We start from the raw sequence: 14,237 nt of genomic DNA, 5'->3' as shown, positions 1-14,237 counted from the left end.
TGTTTTTAAGAGAAGACAAACAATGATTAGAAGTGGTAGATGTTTGTCAGCTTGTATCGAGTTAGCTTGTGTCAGACCTGATCCCAGCAGGCGTCTGAATACGTTTTAGAGCCTGTCTGGTCCGTGGATTCCTGTTTGTTTAAAGTTACGGGGATAGTTTCCACGGGCAACGGTAACGCGGGGCGCTCACTGACTCACTCTCACGTAGTTAGCAGCCCTGATTCCACCAACAGTCTATCTGCTTGGAAAGGCCCTGGATTTCTTCCCCTTCTCCTCCTCCTCCCATCTGCCTCTGAGATGACGAAATGGCTCCTCTCCTTAACCTCCAACCCACTCCCCCCCCTTCCCCTTTTCTTCTCCTTTGTCCTTTTCTTTCCCTTGTCCCTTCCCTCTCCCTCCCTTCTCTTTTTTTGTTTCTCTTTAGCTCTCTTCTTTCTCTCTCTCTTCTCTCGCTCTTCCTTTTCTTTCTTTCTGTCTCTTGCTCTCTCTCTCTCTCTCCCTCTCCATGAGGCCTCTGTACTCTTGTCTTCCACCCTTGGACTGGAGGCCTCTTTCCCGCCCTCCCATTGGCTATCCCGGGTCACATGTCTGGGCATGTGCAGGAGGAGGGCCTCCCCTGCTATCCGCCCTGCTCTCTGGGTGTTCACATGGAATAACTCCACAGCTGCAGTGGGAAGAGAGTTTGGGCCGGGAAGGAGAGGGAGCGAGAGAGTGAAAGAGAGGGGGGAGAGCAGCGAGAGAGAGAGAGAGGGACGCACACACAAAATGGACATGGCTAACCTATTCAAACATTTCTTTCGTGAGTTACCAAATTTCTTCTACTTTCTTGAACTTTCTGTTGTAGCTCCTCAGTTATTCTGAACTTTGTTGCCAACTGGTGTCGCTGGACTTCAGGGGCAGGGGGGAGGGTGGAGAAGGAACCCCTTTTAGCCTTCTGAAGTTTGAACTGTTGGTGTTTTTTTTGTTTTCGCCTTTCTTTCTTTGGCTTTGTAGAAAACAGTTCCCCCCCCCCCCTCTCCCACGCGTCCCTGCTGTGAGTCTTTCGGAGCCTGCCTGCCGACTGTATGCTAATGAGTGTGTCGTATGTAGCTTGGTTTTATGGACGGATTGGTGTGCTAGCCCATGTTGGACGCTAAAGGGAGAGGCAGGGAGAGAGAGAGTGGGTCGTTGGAGGGGTTTTTAGAGGGCTGCGTCTGAACCAGCCGCCGGCTGGGCGGGTGTGCTGGGCGGGTGTGCTCTTGAAAAGCCTTCTGCGTCTACTGAACGCCTGTTATTGCCTCGGCCCTCCGTCCCTCTTTGCCCTCACTATCCCTGCCTGTCTGTCCGTCTCTCTTTCGTTCGATAAGATAGAAACTCTAGCTCTTTGTTTGGGACTTGTTGGATCACACACACACACACACACACACACACACACACACACACACACACACACACACACACACACACACACACACACACACACACACACACACACACACACACACACACACACACACACACACACACACACACACACACACACACACACACACACTTTTTTTTTCTCTCCTCTCATTTGTCTCCTCAGTTAGTGGGCCGTGGCTTGCTGGATTACATTATCATGCTTGGAGAAAAAAAAAAAGCCCACACCCACCCTTAACCAACCACCCATCCATTTAGGAATATCTCAAGATGCAGCCTTAAGCCCCCTTCTCTGTTATGCTGCACGAAGGGTGGGCTAGTTTTACTGTGATGGTCCCTTCACACACATACATAGACTCTGAATAATAACCTACAGTGGATGAATCCGTGTGTGTGTGTGTGTGGAACACTGTAGTCTTTGTGTGTGAGATGAGAACGCGTGGTGGGGTTTGGTCTGCGTTGATGGATGAGGCTGGGGGCTTCTATCTGCTGTACCACCTCCTCGCCGGTTACCAGAGGAATGTCGCTCGCCCAGCACTTCCGCAGCCCACGGATCCCCCCCCCCCCCCCCCATGCTGTAATCACACCTTGTAACTTTCGAGTGGTGTGTGTCCTCTGTCTGTGTCTGTTTGCGAACGTGTGAGTGTTGTGATCAGATGACACATGTTGCTTGTGTCAACTTTCCTAGTAGCATGTATCGCTGTGTCTCTCGCACTCTTTCCCCCCCCCCCCCCCCCCCCCCATGCTAACGGAAGCTCTAATTTGAGCCACATTTCTTCCCTCTGCTCCATCTTGGCTGGTGGAGACCATAGGGGAAGTGAGACTGTTTTTCCTTCACAAAGTATTCGTCGTCCCCCCCGCCCCTGTTTAGCTATCTTCCTCTGTAACACTGTAAGCAAACAAGAAGAAATGCACCGCCATTTGCCTCTGCATCATTGAAACCTTCAGGCACAAGTCATGTTACAGCCATTTATGTTGGATGTTGCTTTGTCTTTGGACTTTCGGAGAAGGACTAGAGGATGGGAGCAGTGGTCAGTGAGGGGCTTTAAGAGGGAATAACTGTTGACACGTAGAGTAAGAGGGGTGGAGACCTCCTTTGTGACCACTTCCTGTTTGTGGCCTGAGGGGTTGACAACAATTTAGATTTTTGGCGCGCTGATTCCATATTCAGAAGCCGTATGATCATGGCCCCAGTGTAATTAGATGACCTCCATTATGAGTGGATGCTACAGCTAGTTTTGGAGCCGTCTTTCATTATGACAGTGTTTGCCATTCCAAACTCAAACATGCTCATGAATAATATAATAGTAGAATGGCGGTATTCTCGTGGTCTTCACAAATCATTTCGGAAAATACTGAGGTTATTAAAAATGTTTAGGGTTGAGCTTAACTTTGAAGGCCATGCTTTTCAAAGCATCTCTTTTGAAATCTCCTTTTGAATTGCTAGCCTCCATATGATAACTAGACTCAAGTCTTGAGTTCTATTATGCATTCCTTTTGTGAGGGCAGCAGGGTACTCGAGGTGAAGCATCCATGCCACTGCAAACCCAACGCTCTCCCCCTCACTCCCCCGGCTCTCCTCCATCACAGAGACTGATGGGTGGAGGGCTTTTGAAGTCCCAGACGGAGGGGAGTTGAAAGGACTCTGTGTTTCCTGTACGGCCATCCGTCAGACATGCATGCAGCAACACGGCCTTGACGCGATTCAGAGGCCTTTTCTCAGAAAAGTAGCCTCTCACTACAGTGTACAACGTCCCCCCCATCCCCCCCAATCCCATGTGTGTTTCCTCTCTCGGATTGCCTCTTTTTAATATCGCTCTCATCATCCAAAGGCCCAGAGGCCGTTGTCTGTGTCGTTCCAACCCAGCACGCCATATGGAAGGCCATCTTGTGTTCCATATGGCTGTATCTCAATGACCGCTCCTATGCTCCATTCCATAGCTTCCCCCAACTGTTGTGTGCTGTGCTTTGTGTATGAGTATGGGTTTAGTCGCTGGGGCACCTGTGGATTGCCTAGCAATCAGAGTATGAGAAATATGGAGTCGTCACGACGCACAACAATGTGATGATTCGTAGCTGACATGGGTATTTGGTTATAATACGTGCAGCAGTTTGGTAGTCTTGGCCTCATTTCTGTTTTATACTTTGCTTTCCAAGCAGTGTGCCATCCGGCTTTTTGGTGGACGGTCTACTCTCCTCGTAAAATATCGAGAGACTCCTCCTGTCAGGCATCACTTTGTTGCACAGCCCTTGTAGGCTGGGTGTGCGGAGGATGTGGAGGTGCTGTCAGACAGGCTGACGCGGGGTGTTTTTCGTCCAGAGGAAGAGCCCTGGAACGAGGGGAAGCAGCCGGGGTCAAAGGGCCGCAGTACACAATGGAGAGCTGGCCAGCGAGGGAGGGCTCAAAGCCTGTTCCTGCCTTCCCGGTGCCGCTCCAACATAGCTCCACGTTTTCCCACTTCCTGTTGATTCGCGGTTAATTCTACAAAATAACTGGTGGCGTATATCCTGGTGGCATGGACCACAAACTGTATCAGCTGGGTTTCTTTTTTCCCCTTTTCTTATCTACCATGTGATGCTTTCTGGGTTATTTTCTGCAACCTTCTCGTGTCAGGAAGGCCGCAGGAAGGAGCGATTGACGTAGAAAGTTCCAGTGCACAATACAATGGTTTCCTTTTTGCCTTTTTTTTTTTAATACCCGCTGCTAAAAAGGGCTCTTATGACTCTACTCTTACAAGAATCGAGAAATGACAAAGAGTGCTCTGAATCAGCCTGTAGACCCCAGACGAAGATCCATCTAAGACTAGGGGTAGTAGGTGGCGTAGCCTGGGCTTTTTACTGGGGGAGGAGATTGTCCATTTCCCGGGCTAGGTAGGAGGCAGGGGGACTTACTGACTCATCTCTTTATCAGCAGTAGGACTTGTCTGTAGGAGTACAGGCCACTGCTGCTGAGTCCTCTGAATTAGTTGATGGCCTGTCTGTACAAAAGATCTGCACTGAGAGTGGTCAATCCTCCCTGTATGGAAACCTTGAGTCACTGGTTGCTATGGTTTGAAAGAATTGCCTGATGCATCAAGTGCAGTACAGTGTCATAGCTGCCCAACTACCAACGTATACTACTTAAACCACTAGGGGTGTTGGATGCTTTCTTCACCTACTGGTTTGCGTTGGCCACATGTGTGAATCTCTGTTGCGTATTGAGTAAATGTGTTTGCGGATCTTAGTCATAAGGGTTTTTTCGTTTTCTTAACATCCGTAAGGTTTCATAACGTTTCAGGAACCTCTTGTTCAAGCCTCCAGTTGTGGCCTGCAGGAAATCCCCAGTGAACAGCTGAGAGGAGTCTTTCCTCGGAGGTGAAACTACCCCGCGTTGTGGTGGTGCATTCAGAGGAATCTGCTGATGTGGGTTTTAAGGAGTAGGAACTAAACACAGAAATTTAATATATCTGTATTTCCGAACATGCAAAGGCACACATGGCTTCCTGTTTCCTTCTCTTTAAAAAGGATACAATCCATTCTGGTTGTTAGTCCAGACTGATGGATTACGACAGCGGCAGTAGTGTGTTGCTCAGTTACAAACGGGGGCGTTGGGTTTTACCCAGGAGGTCTCTGTTGTGGTTTATAATTCTAATGCCTCCTCACGGTATGCCAACTATCACTGATGAGGCGGACTTCACCTCAAAGAAGCCACGATGTGACAGCTTTACGATCCTACATAGCCCTCGATCAGTGGCCCGGTTTTTATTCTTGAACAGACACATTTACAATATAAGACAAACTAATGAAGATCATGAAAAGGAATGAATTAGTAAATGTAGTATTATGGCTTGTAATTATTTCAAAATGAGTGTTCCTTTGTGCAGTCCGTCTTGTTCTCCATCGTATGTTTTCCATTGATTTCTGTTGATTAGTTTCCTGCTGGTCATGGCCTCCTTACCAGTGTCTTATGGGTGCGCTGGCACTCTTGGCTCACCCACTGCACATGTTTACACAATTTTTTCACTTGCACATGAGGTGGCCCGCAAAATAACTTGATGATAATTTAGTGGTGGACCTTGAGTAAAAGGTTGGGGACTACGGGCCTAGCCTAGCCTAGCATGACTCGTTGTTTCTCCAAATGTAGGCCAAACGGTCCTGGCCTGCACCTACCCTACTATGACCTACTAATTTAGCCTCGCTGTCTATCTTTGTCATGGGGGTGGTTCTGTGGACGGTATACGGGTCTATATTTTAAACTATAAATACTCAAAAGCATGCGTGAGTTCACGTGCGCTGCTTTGCGACCGGCATACACGCGGTAAGAAATCAGTTAAGTGTGTGTAGGGTCTGCCTCCGCCTCCCCGGTGAACAACCGGGCCTCTGTGATACCGTTGGGCCCCAGCATCCCTCCTCTCTGTGTGCCCTCACTGTATTTGCCTGCCTCCGGCCCCCCCGCACGCGTGGGTCGCACTGCTTACTTAATGCAAATCGCATTGTGTCACTGAAACAAAGGAACATCAGATTGTCTGTTGGAAAGATAAGAGCTAGTACCTCGTGTCACTTTATGGTGTGTGCGACCCCTGACCTTTTTGTTTGGAGCAAACTAGGTCATTTCCAGCAGTGAGCAAAAGCCTGTATCCTGGGGCTCCCGGCTGTAGAATCAAGTTTATTTTTCATTTCCCCCCTCCCCACATGCATGTGTGATAGTTTTGGCCCTTGTCTAAATAAGCTGCATCTTTTTTTCTTGTCATTTGCTCAACACTTCCCGTCATTGTTTATGTTGGCTTAGAAAAGGACTGGTGTGCCTGTGGGGATAAGCTGTTTATGAAGGTGTGCGCTCAATAGAGTGACTCTTTCATGTTTGTTTCTGGTTATACTTGCAAGGATTTGTTTACACTTGTGAGATGCATGCTGATATGCATGTCACGTGATATCTCCAATGGATTTTTATATATCTTGTGCAGGTTGTTTTTTTTGACCATTTATTCTATGTTGTATTGTGGTGTGTGTGTGTGTGTGTGTGTGTGTGTGTGTGTGTGTGTGTGTGTGTGTGTGTGTGTGTGTGTGTGTGTGTGTGTGTGTGTGTGTGTGTGTGTGTGTGTGTGTGTGTGTGTGTGTGTGTGTGTGTGTGTGTGTGCTCGTAGTTTGTAGTTAGCATGGCGAGGTGCTATAACTAGAGCGGGAAGGCAGACATCTGCCCCAGCGGCCCGTCTGCACTCTGTACTTAAGTACAGTCTGTAATGATAGGCCTGCACCTGAGAGCCCTTTGACTCACTGCCTTACTCCACTACTAGGGCATTCAGTTGTCTACGCTCCAAGTGACTCCCAGACACCTCTTTTGTGTGTGTGTGTGTGTGTGTGTGTGTGTGTGTGTGTGTGTGTGTGTGTGTGTGTGTGTGTGTGTGTGTGTGTGTGTGTGTGTGTGTGTGTGTCCATAAGTCATATTCTCCCTCGCTGTGACACGCACACTATGACATAATCCTCCAAAGTGCGGTGATTGGGACAACTCCCCTCTCCCTGTGCAATTCCCCCAGCTGAGTTTGATTATGCAAGCGATATCATCCGCACACGCAGTATGCAGGAGATACATTCTGTTTAACCCCGGGCTGGGGCCGCTGCTGGCCCGGTGCGATGTCAAGGCCGTGGCATCGGCTTTCCTGTTGCCCTCGTAGCCGCTAGGTGTGGCCACGAGGCTTATATTTATAACCATACGATAACAAGCGTTTACGTCGGGCTAAATGCGGTGTGTTGTCTGCGGTGCACGCTTAGCACATTAGCCCGCTAAGCCCGCGGCCAGTAATGTTTGGATAAAGGGTATGTAGCACTCGGTGTAGTTCTCGGTGTGCTAGCCGTATCTAGGGTTTTATACATCGCTAAGCAGGCTGGTCTGCCAAGTTGGAATTCCTGTCCAGTAAGACCAGGACTACAGGCCTGCCAATGTTGAGCTCCAAGGTTCCATCGTCCAGGGAGAGAGAGGGAGGGAGGGAGGGAGAGAGAGAGAGAGAGGGGGGGGGGGGAGGGGGGGGGAGAGTCTCTGGTAATCCCCTCCAAACCAACCGCTGGTCAGAGACGCGGTTTGAGTTGCTGTAATTAGTTTCACACTAATGGTGAAACGGGTTGGTGTTGCATCCATATGTGTTTTCAGTCCACATTGGTGTAACTTTGGTGCTTTTTATTATAATGAAATCATAGGGGTTGGATGAGCTTATGGCTATATGACCTCCTTTTGGATGTTGGTTTTTGTGCTGTAAACCAAATCTGCGCTGTTGTGTTGGAACGTTATGCGTTATTAGATTAAGCCGCTGGCCGTCACTTTATCGCACTGCACGCCCGATGAAGCCACTAAATATCTGTTGATACATTGCTGATCAATAAGCTCTCACATGATGCATAAAGTAGCCTTCCCTGGATTTCAAAAAGGTGAGCTTATTCACACAGAAACCCATCCATTCATCACTCCTTTTCTTTACTATTGTTACTCATACTGCTGCTGTTGATATGCTTTAATCCAAAATGACTTTTTACTAATACTGCTGCTGTTGATATATAATCCAAAATGACTTGTTACTAATACTGCTGCTGTTAGCAGATGCTTTAATCCAAAATGACTTGTTACTAATACTGCTGCTGTTAGCAGATGCTTTAATCCAAAATGACTAGTTACTAATACTGCTGCTGTTAGCAGATGCTTTAATCCAAAATGACTAGTTACTTATATTATTACTATTGATGTATGCTTTAATCCAAAATGACTTATTACTAATAGTACTGCTATTAGCAGAGGCTTTTAACCAAAATGACTTTCAACTGAATACACGGTTCATTTGAGGGGCATTTAGAGGTTAGAAGTCTTTCTCAAGGATGTCTACCAGTTAAGTGGTGTAGATTATGGCTCAAACCCGGTACATTTTCGTCCCGGGAGTCAGAAAACCCATGACACTTATAACACACCCTTTTTCTGTTAACTCATAGCCATCATACAAATCCAGTGGACCGGGTTTAATCTTGCATTTTGCTTTGCGAGTATACTCTTGAGTATGAGCAATTTATAAGAGTTCAACTACTTTCCTCCTATTTATATAGAGTTGTCACTCCTATAAACAACCACTTTGTGGCAACGCTCTTGTAGACTTGGAGGAGGATGTTTATTACGCTAGTGCAGTGTGACAATCGGAACACAAAATATGATTGATTGGTAACGCGAGGCTATATGTAGCCCCAAACCAGGTGGTGTTGTTCATAATGATGGTTCAGTTTGGCCACCTATTGTGTAAATGATATGCTGTTAATGCTAGTTCTTCTTGGTTCATTCATCCTCGTACTCCTTAATTATATGTTATTCCAGTTCACTCTGACGGATCCATTGTCATCCTGGCTGAGGGTAAGGTTTAAGGAAAGAATGTTGGAGCATTGGGCCTACACGGCCTATATTTGTGTGTTGGTCTCTCGGTATAACGTCAGAAGCTCAGAGAAGTGCTGCTTGAGGAAGGAGTGATGGAGGGAAGGGAACGGCGTTTGGCAGAGGCGGGTGTCCTGGCTGTGCTGCAGCAGGTCAGGGCTGGCCCGGCATGGCCCCCCCTCAGGGCCAGGGCGGTCCGCCGCGGGGGCCAGGCGACCATGATGGAGGACCCGGCTGCCCCGTGGAGCACACTAGCCCGCTATAACCACTCTCCGCAGAAGTAGTTTGTGGTCCGCTTGATAAAGAATCAATTGAAGGAAACCAGCCACAGTACGCTAGTTTAGAAGGTGTCCCCGTTCAGGCCTCCCTCCAATGCTGCTCCCCAGAAACACATGACTAGTGCTAGCTTTAGCCATAGCTCGGCCTAGCCTTGTGGAAACCTCTGGTTGTGCGCAAAGCGTGCATGGGCAGATCATTTAATTCGGGCCGACTGAATTGATAGGACAGGTTTCTTAGAAGTCCTGCGAAAGCAACGGATTACACCTTTCAGATTGTTCTTTGTCAGAGGTTTGGATTTCTTTATTGTTGTAGACATGTTAAGATAATTTAAACCAATATGACATGCTCTTAAAATAAATTGCCGACCGTTAAAAAAGTTGCCGAAAGTGTTAGGCCTTAAGATTAACATATTGACGATGCATGCTGTTAGTTGGGTAGCTGGTGGCTGGCTCCACCAATCAAATAACACCCTTACGATCTCCGTTTAGATGGTTCTTCATAATTGCCACTTTAAAACATGTGAACTAGTATTTCCATGTGTGTGGGTGTGTGGTAGGTCTGCTATTCAAGGTAACGGTTTGCTACATTGCTTTTAGGCTAATGTCTATCCCCTGAACAACTATTATCCAGTGGGCCTTGACACATTTGAGTTGTTAAAATGACTAAATGGATGATGTAAAATGCCCTTTAGCCTTAGCATGCACTGTTGGGACACATGGAAACTGAACCCTTTCAAATAGTTAGCTTTTTACAAAGATTGAATATGAGTCTGTGTCCGGACAGGTTTCGAACTCACCCAAGACCTCTTCACACGTGCAGAAGGCACCAGAACTAGAGTCCTAATCCCTAAGAATGTGTTTGGCGGGGTTTAATTTAGGGGGCGGGTGTGGAGGCCTGGTGGCTGTTGGGTGGAGAGAGAAGAGATGTTTAATCTCACCATTCATCTCCCACACCACACCTCTCCTCTAGAGTTCACCTTTATCCTCCTTCTCACTCCCTTCTGTGAATCTGGCATTTATTTTTGGGGTGTACCTCGTTTGTGTGTGGCAATTGTTTGGCTGTCAAAACTTGTTTAACAGGGAATAGGTGTCACAGATCTGAGCGCTAAGGAGCTCGGTGTGGTAAACAAACGTATTGGACGTATTTAGATTCAACCCAAACTGAAGATCTCTTTCACACCGTGGTGAGTTGTCCGTACGGCCCTTACCTTTCAACCCGTTTCCATCCAGACATCCCAATGGATTTTTGACCGATGATCTTGGAGCATCTTAAACAAATGATGATCAGTGTTTTCTGCTTAACATGGAACGTTTAAGAGTAGGGGCGAGCGTTGTTGGAATCCACTAAATCCGTGTTTAGAAAATGCACATGTGGCCGTGTGTCCATGTGTCACCTGACCACCCCCAGCCCGTCTCCTGCCTAGCCATCCGTCCCACCCCTCCTACTTATTGTGTGTTGTACGTCCTGGCACTTCATGTACGCACTTATTTTATGTTGTGCCTGGTTATAGTACTTGGTTTTGTAGCATCTTATCCTAGCTATCTTTGTTGTATACGGGGGAATGGATGAACCTAGTGATAGTTACTGCTTTGCACTTGGTTCTATGAACATCCTTATTGTACCCACAGCCATATATTGTCGCTAAACACCTTGCATGTACATGTCTCCGCCCCGCGCAGGAATCGGCAAGGTGAAGAGCAGGAAGGGCGGCATGCGCGACACGGCGTCCAACGCCGAGGCGGACATGTACGCGGACAACGGCGAGCGTCTGTACGACCTGAACCTGCCGGCGCTGGTGAAGTTCAGCTACGCGGCAGAGCGCGAGGACGAGCTGTCCCTGGTGAAGGGCACGCGCGTGGTGGTGATGGAGAAGTGCAGCGACGGCTGGTGGCGCGGGAGCTACAGCGGGAACTCGGGCTGGTTCCCCTCCAACTACGTGACGGAGGACATGGACGGCACGGCGGCGGGCGCGGGCGGCGCCGCCGACCCGGCCGGCTCGCTGACGGAGAAGCTGGCGGCGGCGGTGGTGAACAGCGGCGCCAACGGCAGCCGCGTGCTGCACGCCGTGCAGGCGCTCTACCCCTTCAGCTCGGTCAACGACGAGGAGCTCAACTTCGACAAGGGCGAGGTGATGGAGGTGGTGGAGAAGCCGGAGAACGACCCCGAGTGGTGGAAGTGCCGCAAGGCGGACGGGCAGCTCGGCCTGGTGCCCAAGAACTACGTGACCGTGCTGGACGCCGCCGCCCACAACGCGTCGTCGTCAGCGGGGCCGGCGGGGCCGCCCACGCCCGACTGCGACTACATCTCGCCGTCGGGCAGCGGGCGCTTCGCGGGGAAGGAGTGGTACTACGGCCGCGTGACGCGACACCAGGCCGAGGTGGCCCTCAACCAGCGAGGCAGCGAGGGGGACTTCCTCATCAGAGACAGCGAGTCGTCGGTGAGTGTGATTGGAGAGGGTCTTGATGCATGGTGGGAAATGTATTGGAAAGATGAATCACTGTGTGTGTGTGTGTGTGTGTTAACCTCTCTAGATGATAAACACTCTCACTCTCTCTCATAATGGCTTTCTTTCTCCCCGTCCTCAGCCGAACGACTTCTCCATCTCGCTGAAGGCGCAGAGCAAGAACAAGCACTTCAAGGTGCAGCTGAAGGAGAGCCTGTACTGCATCGGCCAGCGCAAGTTCAGCTCCATGGAGGAGCTTGTGGAACACTACAAAAAGGCCCCCATCTTCACCAGCGAGCAGGGGGACAAACTGTATCTGGTCAAGGCCCTCGCCGCCTCCTGATCTCGCACACACACACACACGCACACCCAGGCATACATACAAACACACACACACACCGTACTACATTGTTACATTTCACTAATGCATGCAGACACCTTTCCACACAGAAAAGAGGACATGCATTCGAACTTGTAAAACCCCAACGACTTTCCGCGTCCTCTGGACTTTTAATGCTGGGAATTCTGAGCATTCCAAGAGACGGGCGCAGAGCACGGGGGAGACGCACGGAGAGACTGGGAGATGGGGGAGGGGCGGGGAGGGAGGGGGGAGGGAGATTATGGACAGAAAATGGACTCCCTAAACCAAGGTTTGGATTTTAAGGCCGCTGGTGGTCTTTGGACCGTTCTTAAAGATCCAGGATGTATTTCTAGGGGCTCTCGCCGGTCGCCAACGAAAATCTCCACCTTTTGTCGTCGACAAGATCTTAGTTTATTTTTTTTATTTTTTTTTATAATATATATTCTTTTTAACTGTTTCTTTTAAAAAAAATGTGATTTTAACTCTCAACTGTCCCATTCTCCCAACAATGATAAGACTTGAGACCTTTTCCCCTTCAGATGCTGGAGGCCCGGAGTCTACATGTTTTTAGTTTAAAAACGTTTCACGTCATTTTTCATCTGTTCTTTTGCGTTTTTTTGTGTCCGTCTACAGTGATTCTTCTTCATGACATGCTACGTTGTGGACGCCATCCCTCCGCAACTTTTTGCTAACTGCTAATTATGAATAAAATAATTAAGTGACCAAAGTATATTTATTGATACAGTCCAATCAGAAACGCGACCCCCTAATGATTGACCTTTTTTGGATCAAACGATGACACACTGATGTGTCGCGAATGGAAGACACCGGTCCATGCACATGAAGCCTCGCCGTCCACCAAGTCCCCCCCTGTGTCTCCCGCCACACGTCGAACCATTTGTTATGTATCGCCACGGCCTGAGCGCCTCTCACGTATTGCTGGCTCCTTATCTTTTTGAATGTTTTTCTACGCTGTCACTGCACAGTACACACTGCTCACCCCCCTCTCCCCTCCCCCCCTCCACCAAACGAAGTCCCCTTTTCATTTGAAAAGAAAACGGATCTGAAAGCGTTAAATGTCCCGAAGCAAGCCAGCGTAGATCGCGCCGTGGCAACGCGCTGTGGAAATGACCGACAGAGTGATTGACAGCCCCGGAGTGGGCTGGAGTGGGGGCGATTTATGGAATAAAGGATTAGATTATTATAATTATTTTATGGTTCCTCCTTGTTGAGTTTTCAAGATCTTGTCGCTCTTCTTGGTTCTTCTGCTTCCTGGCATGATAGACAACAGACTTTGTCCCAGCCTTCATCTGTGTCAACCAACCCACACCCAACCACCCAGTAAAGGTGTAAGGGGAGGCCTCTGTGTCCACAGTGATGTCACTGCTGACCAATCAGAGCCTTAAGGGGGGCAGGAGGAGGAGGAGGAGGAGGAAGCGGGGAAGGGAGGGGAAGATGAGTAAGATGACGGGTCATCCTGAGGTCACGTTTGTGTGAGTGTACATCAAGCTATGCACACAAGCGTGTCTGACCATACCATAATCTCCTGTGTGTTTCTATGGTGAAGCCGTTTTATGAGTTGAGCAGCAGAAAGAAAAGCTGATTGTATAACTGTGCCTCTCTGTATCAAAAGAAGCATTCTCACTATTCTGTTCTATTATTTTTTGCTGTGTCGTGGATGGATGGGCCCTGTTGATTGTTGTGGTTCAGATTTGGAAGAACCAGGGGAATAACAATATTGCATTGTAGTACAGTGCTGTACGCCAAGCGAGGCCCAGAAGTTGGAATCACGTCTGTTTTAGTTGTTTGGGCTCTTGTGAGGTTAGAATGCCGTTAAGCGGGTTAGAAATAGGGTATAGTCTCTTAGGTAGGACTTCTATATGTGTGAGAATGGACCACGGAGAGGCAGGTGGGGTGGGGGGGGGCACCAGGGACCTACAGTGAGGTGGATTTAGAGAGCACGTCCAGAAGGCCCGGGAGAGCCACCACTGGGGACGCCATGATGCGTTGGCCAGCTGTATCGCTCGCTTGGATAAGAGCTCGGCACCAGAAGAGGGTTTTCCAGAATGAGGAATGGAAAAATGATCCTTCAAAACAAAAGCGCAGGTTTTTGGAGGCTCTTCTTATTCCACAGGGTACAGTTACCAGAGCGCTGACCTCAGTGAACAGGGTGGAGTACTGCCTCTGCTTGTGCATCATGTATCTGAGATGGAAATTAAGTTGTGACTTTTCTTTCTCCAGGATTTTAGTATTTATTTTTGGGGTGGTTGGAGGTTCAAAGACAAAAGTAAACAAAACTGAACATTTTGCTCAAGCAAACTCAAACGATTTCATGACTGGGATTTCACTGCATCTGCTGGTAAAATAATCAACAT

At 48.6% G+C, this 14,237-nt stretch overlaps 1 protein-coding gene across 2 annotated transcripts in view; it reads left to right on the top strand.

Moving 5' to 3' along the window:
• Positions 1-13,289, top strand: part of nck1b (NCK adaptor protein 1b) — a 29,631-nt gene extending 16,342 nt beyond the window's left edge. The window contains exons 1-3 of one of the 2 annotated variants that reach the window (XM_056583648.1): positions 660-799; positions 10,738-11,495; positions 11,644-12,083. In XM_056583648.1, coding sequence (XP_056439623.1) covers positions 766-799; positions 10,738-11,495; positions 11,644-11,844 — 993 coding nt within the window. In that variant the 5' untranslated portion in view covers positions 660-765 and the 3' untranslated portion in view covers positions 11,845-12,083. Of the gene's footprint in view, positions 1-659; positions 800-10,737; positions 11,496-11,643 lie in introns of those variants that run through there. The other variant, XM_056583647.1, reaches the window with a different exon arrangement.
• The last annotated feature ends 948 nt before the right edge of the window (positions 13,290-14,237 follow it).

Source organism: Gadus chalcogrammus, chromosome 23 (assembly GCF_026213295.1).
Source record: "Gadus chalcogrammus isolate NIFS_2021 chromosome 23, NIFS_Gcha_1.0, whole genome shotgun sequence".
NCBI lineage: Eukaryota > Metazoa > Chordata > Actinopteri > Gadiformes > Gadidae > Gadus > Gadus chalcogrammus.
The sequence above is the reverse complement of the archived record's forward strand: the minus strand, read 5'-3'. Positions and strand labels throughout refer to the sequence as shown.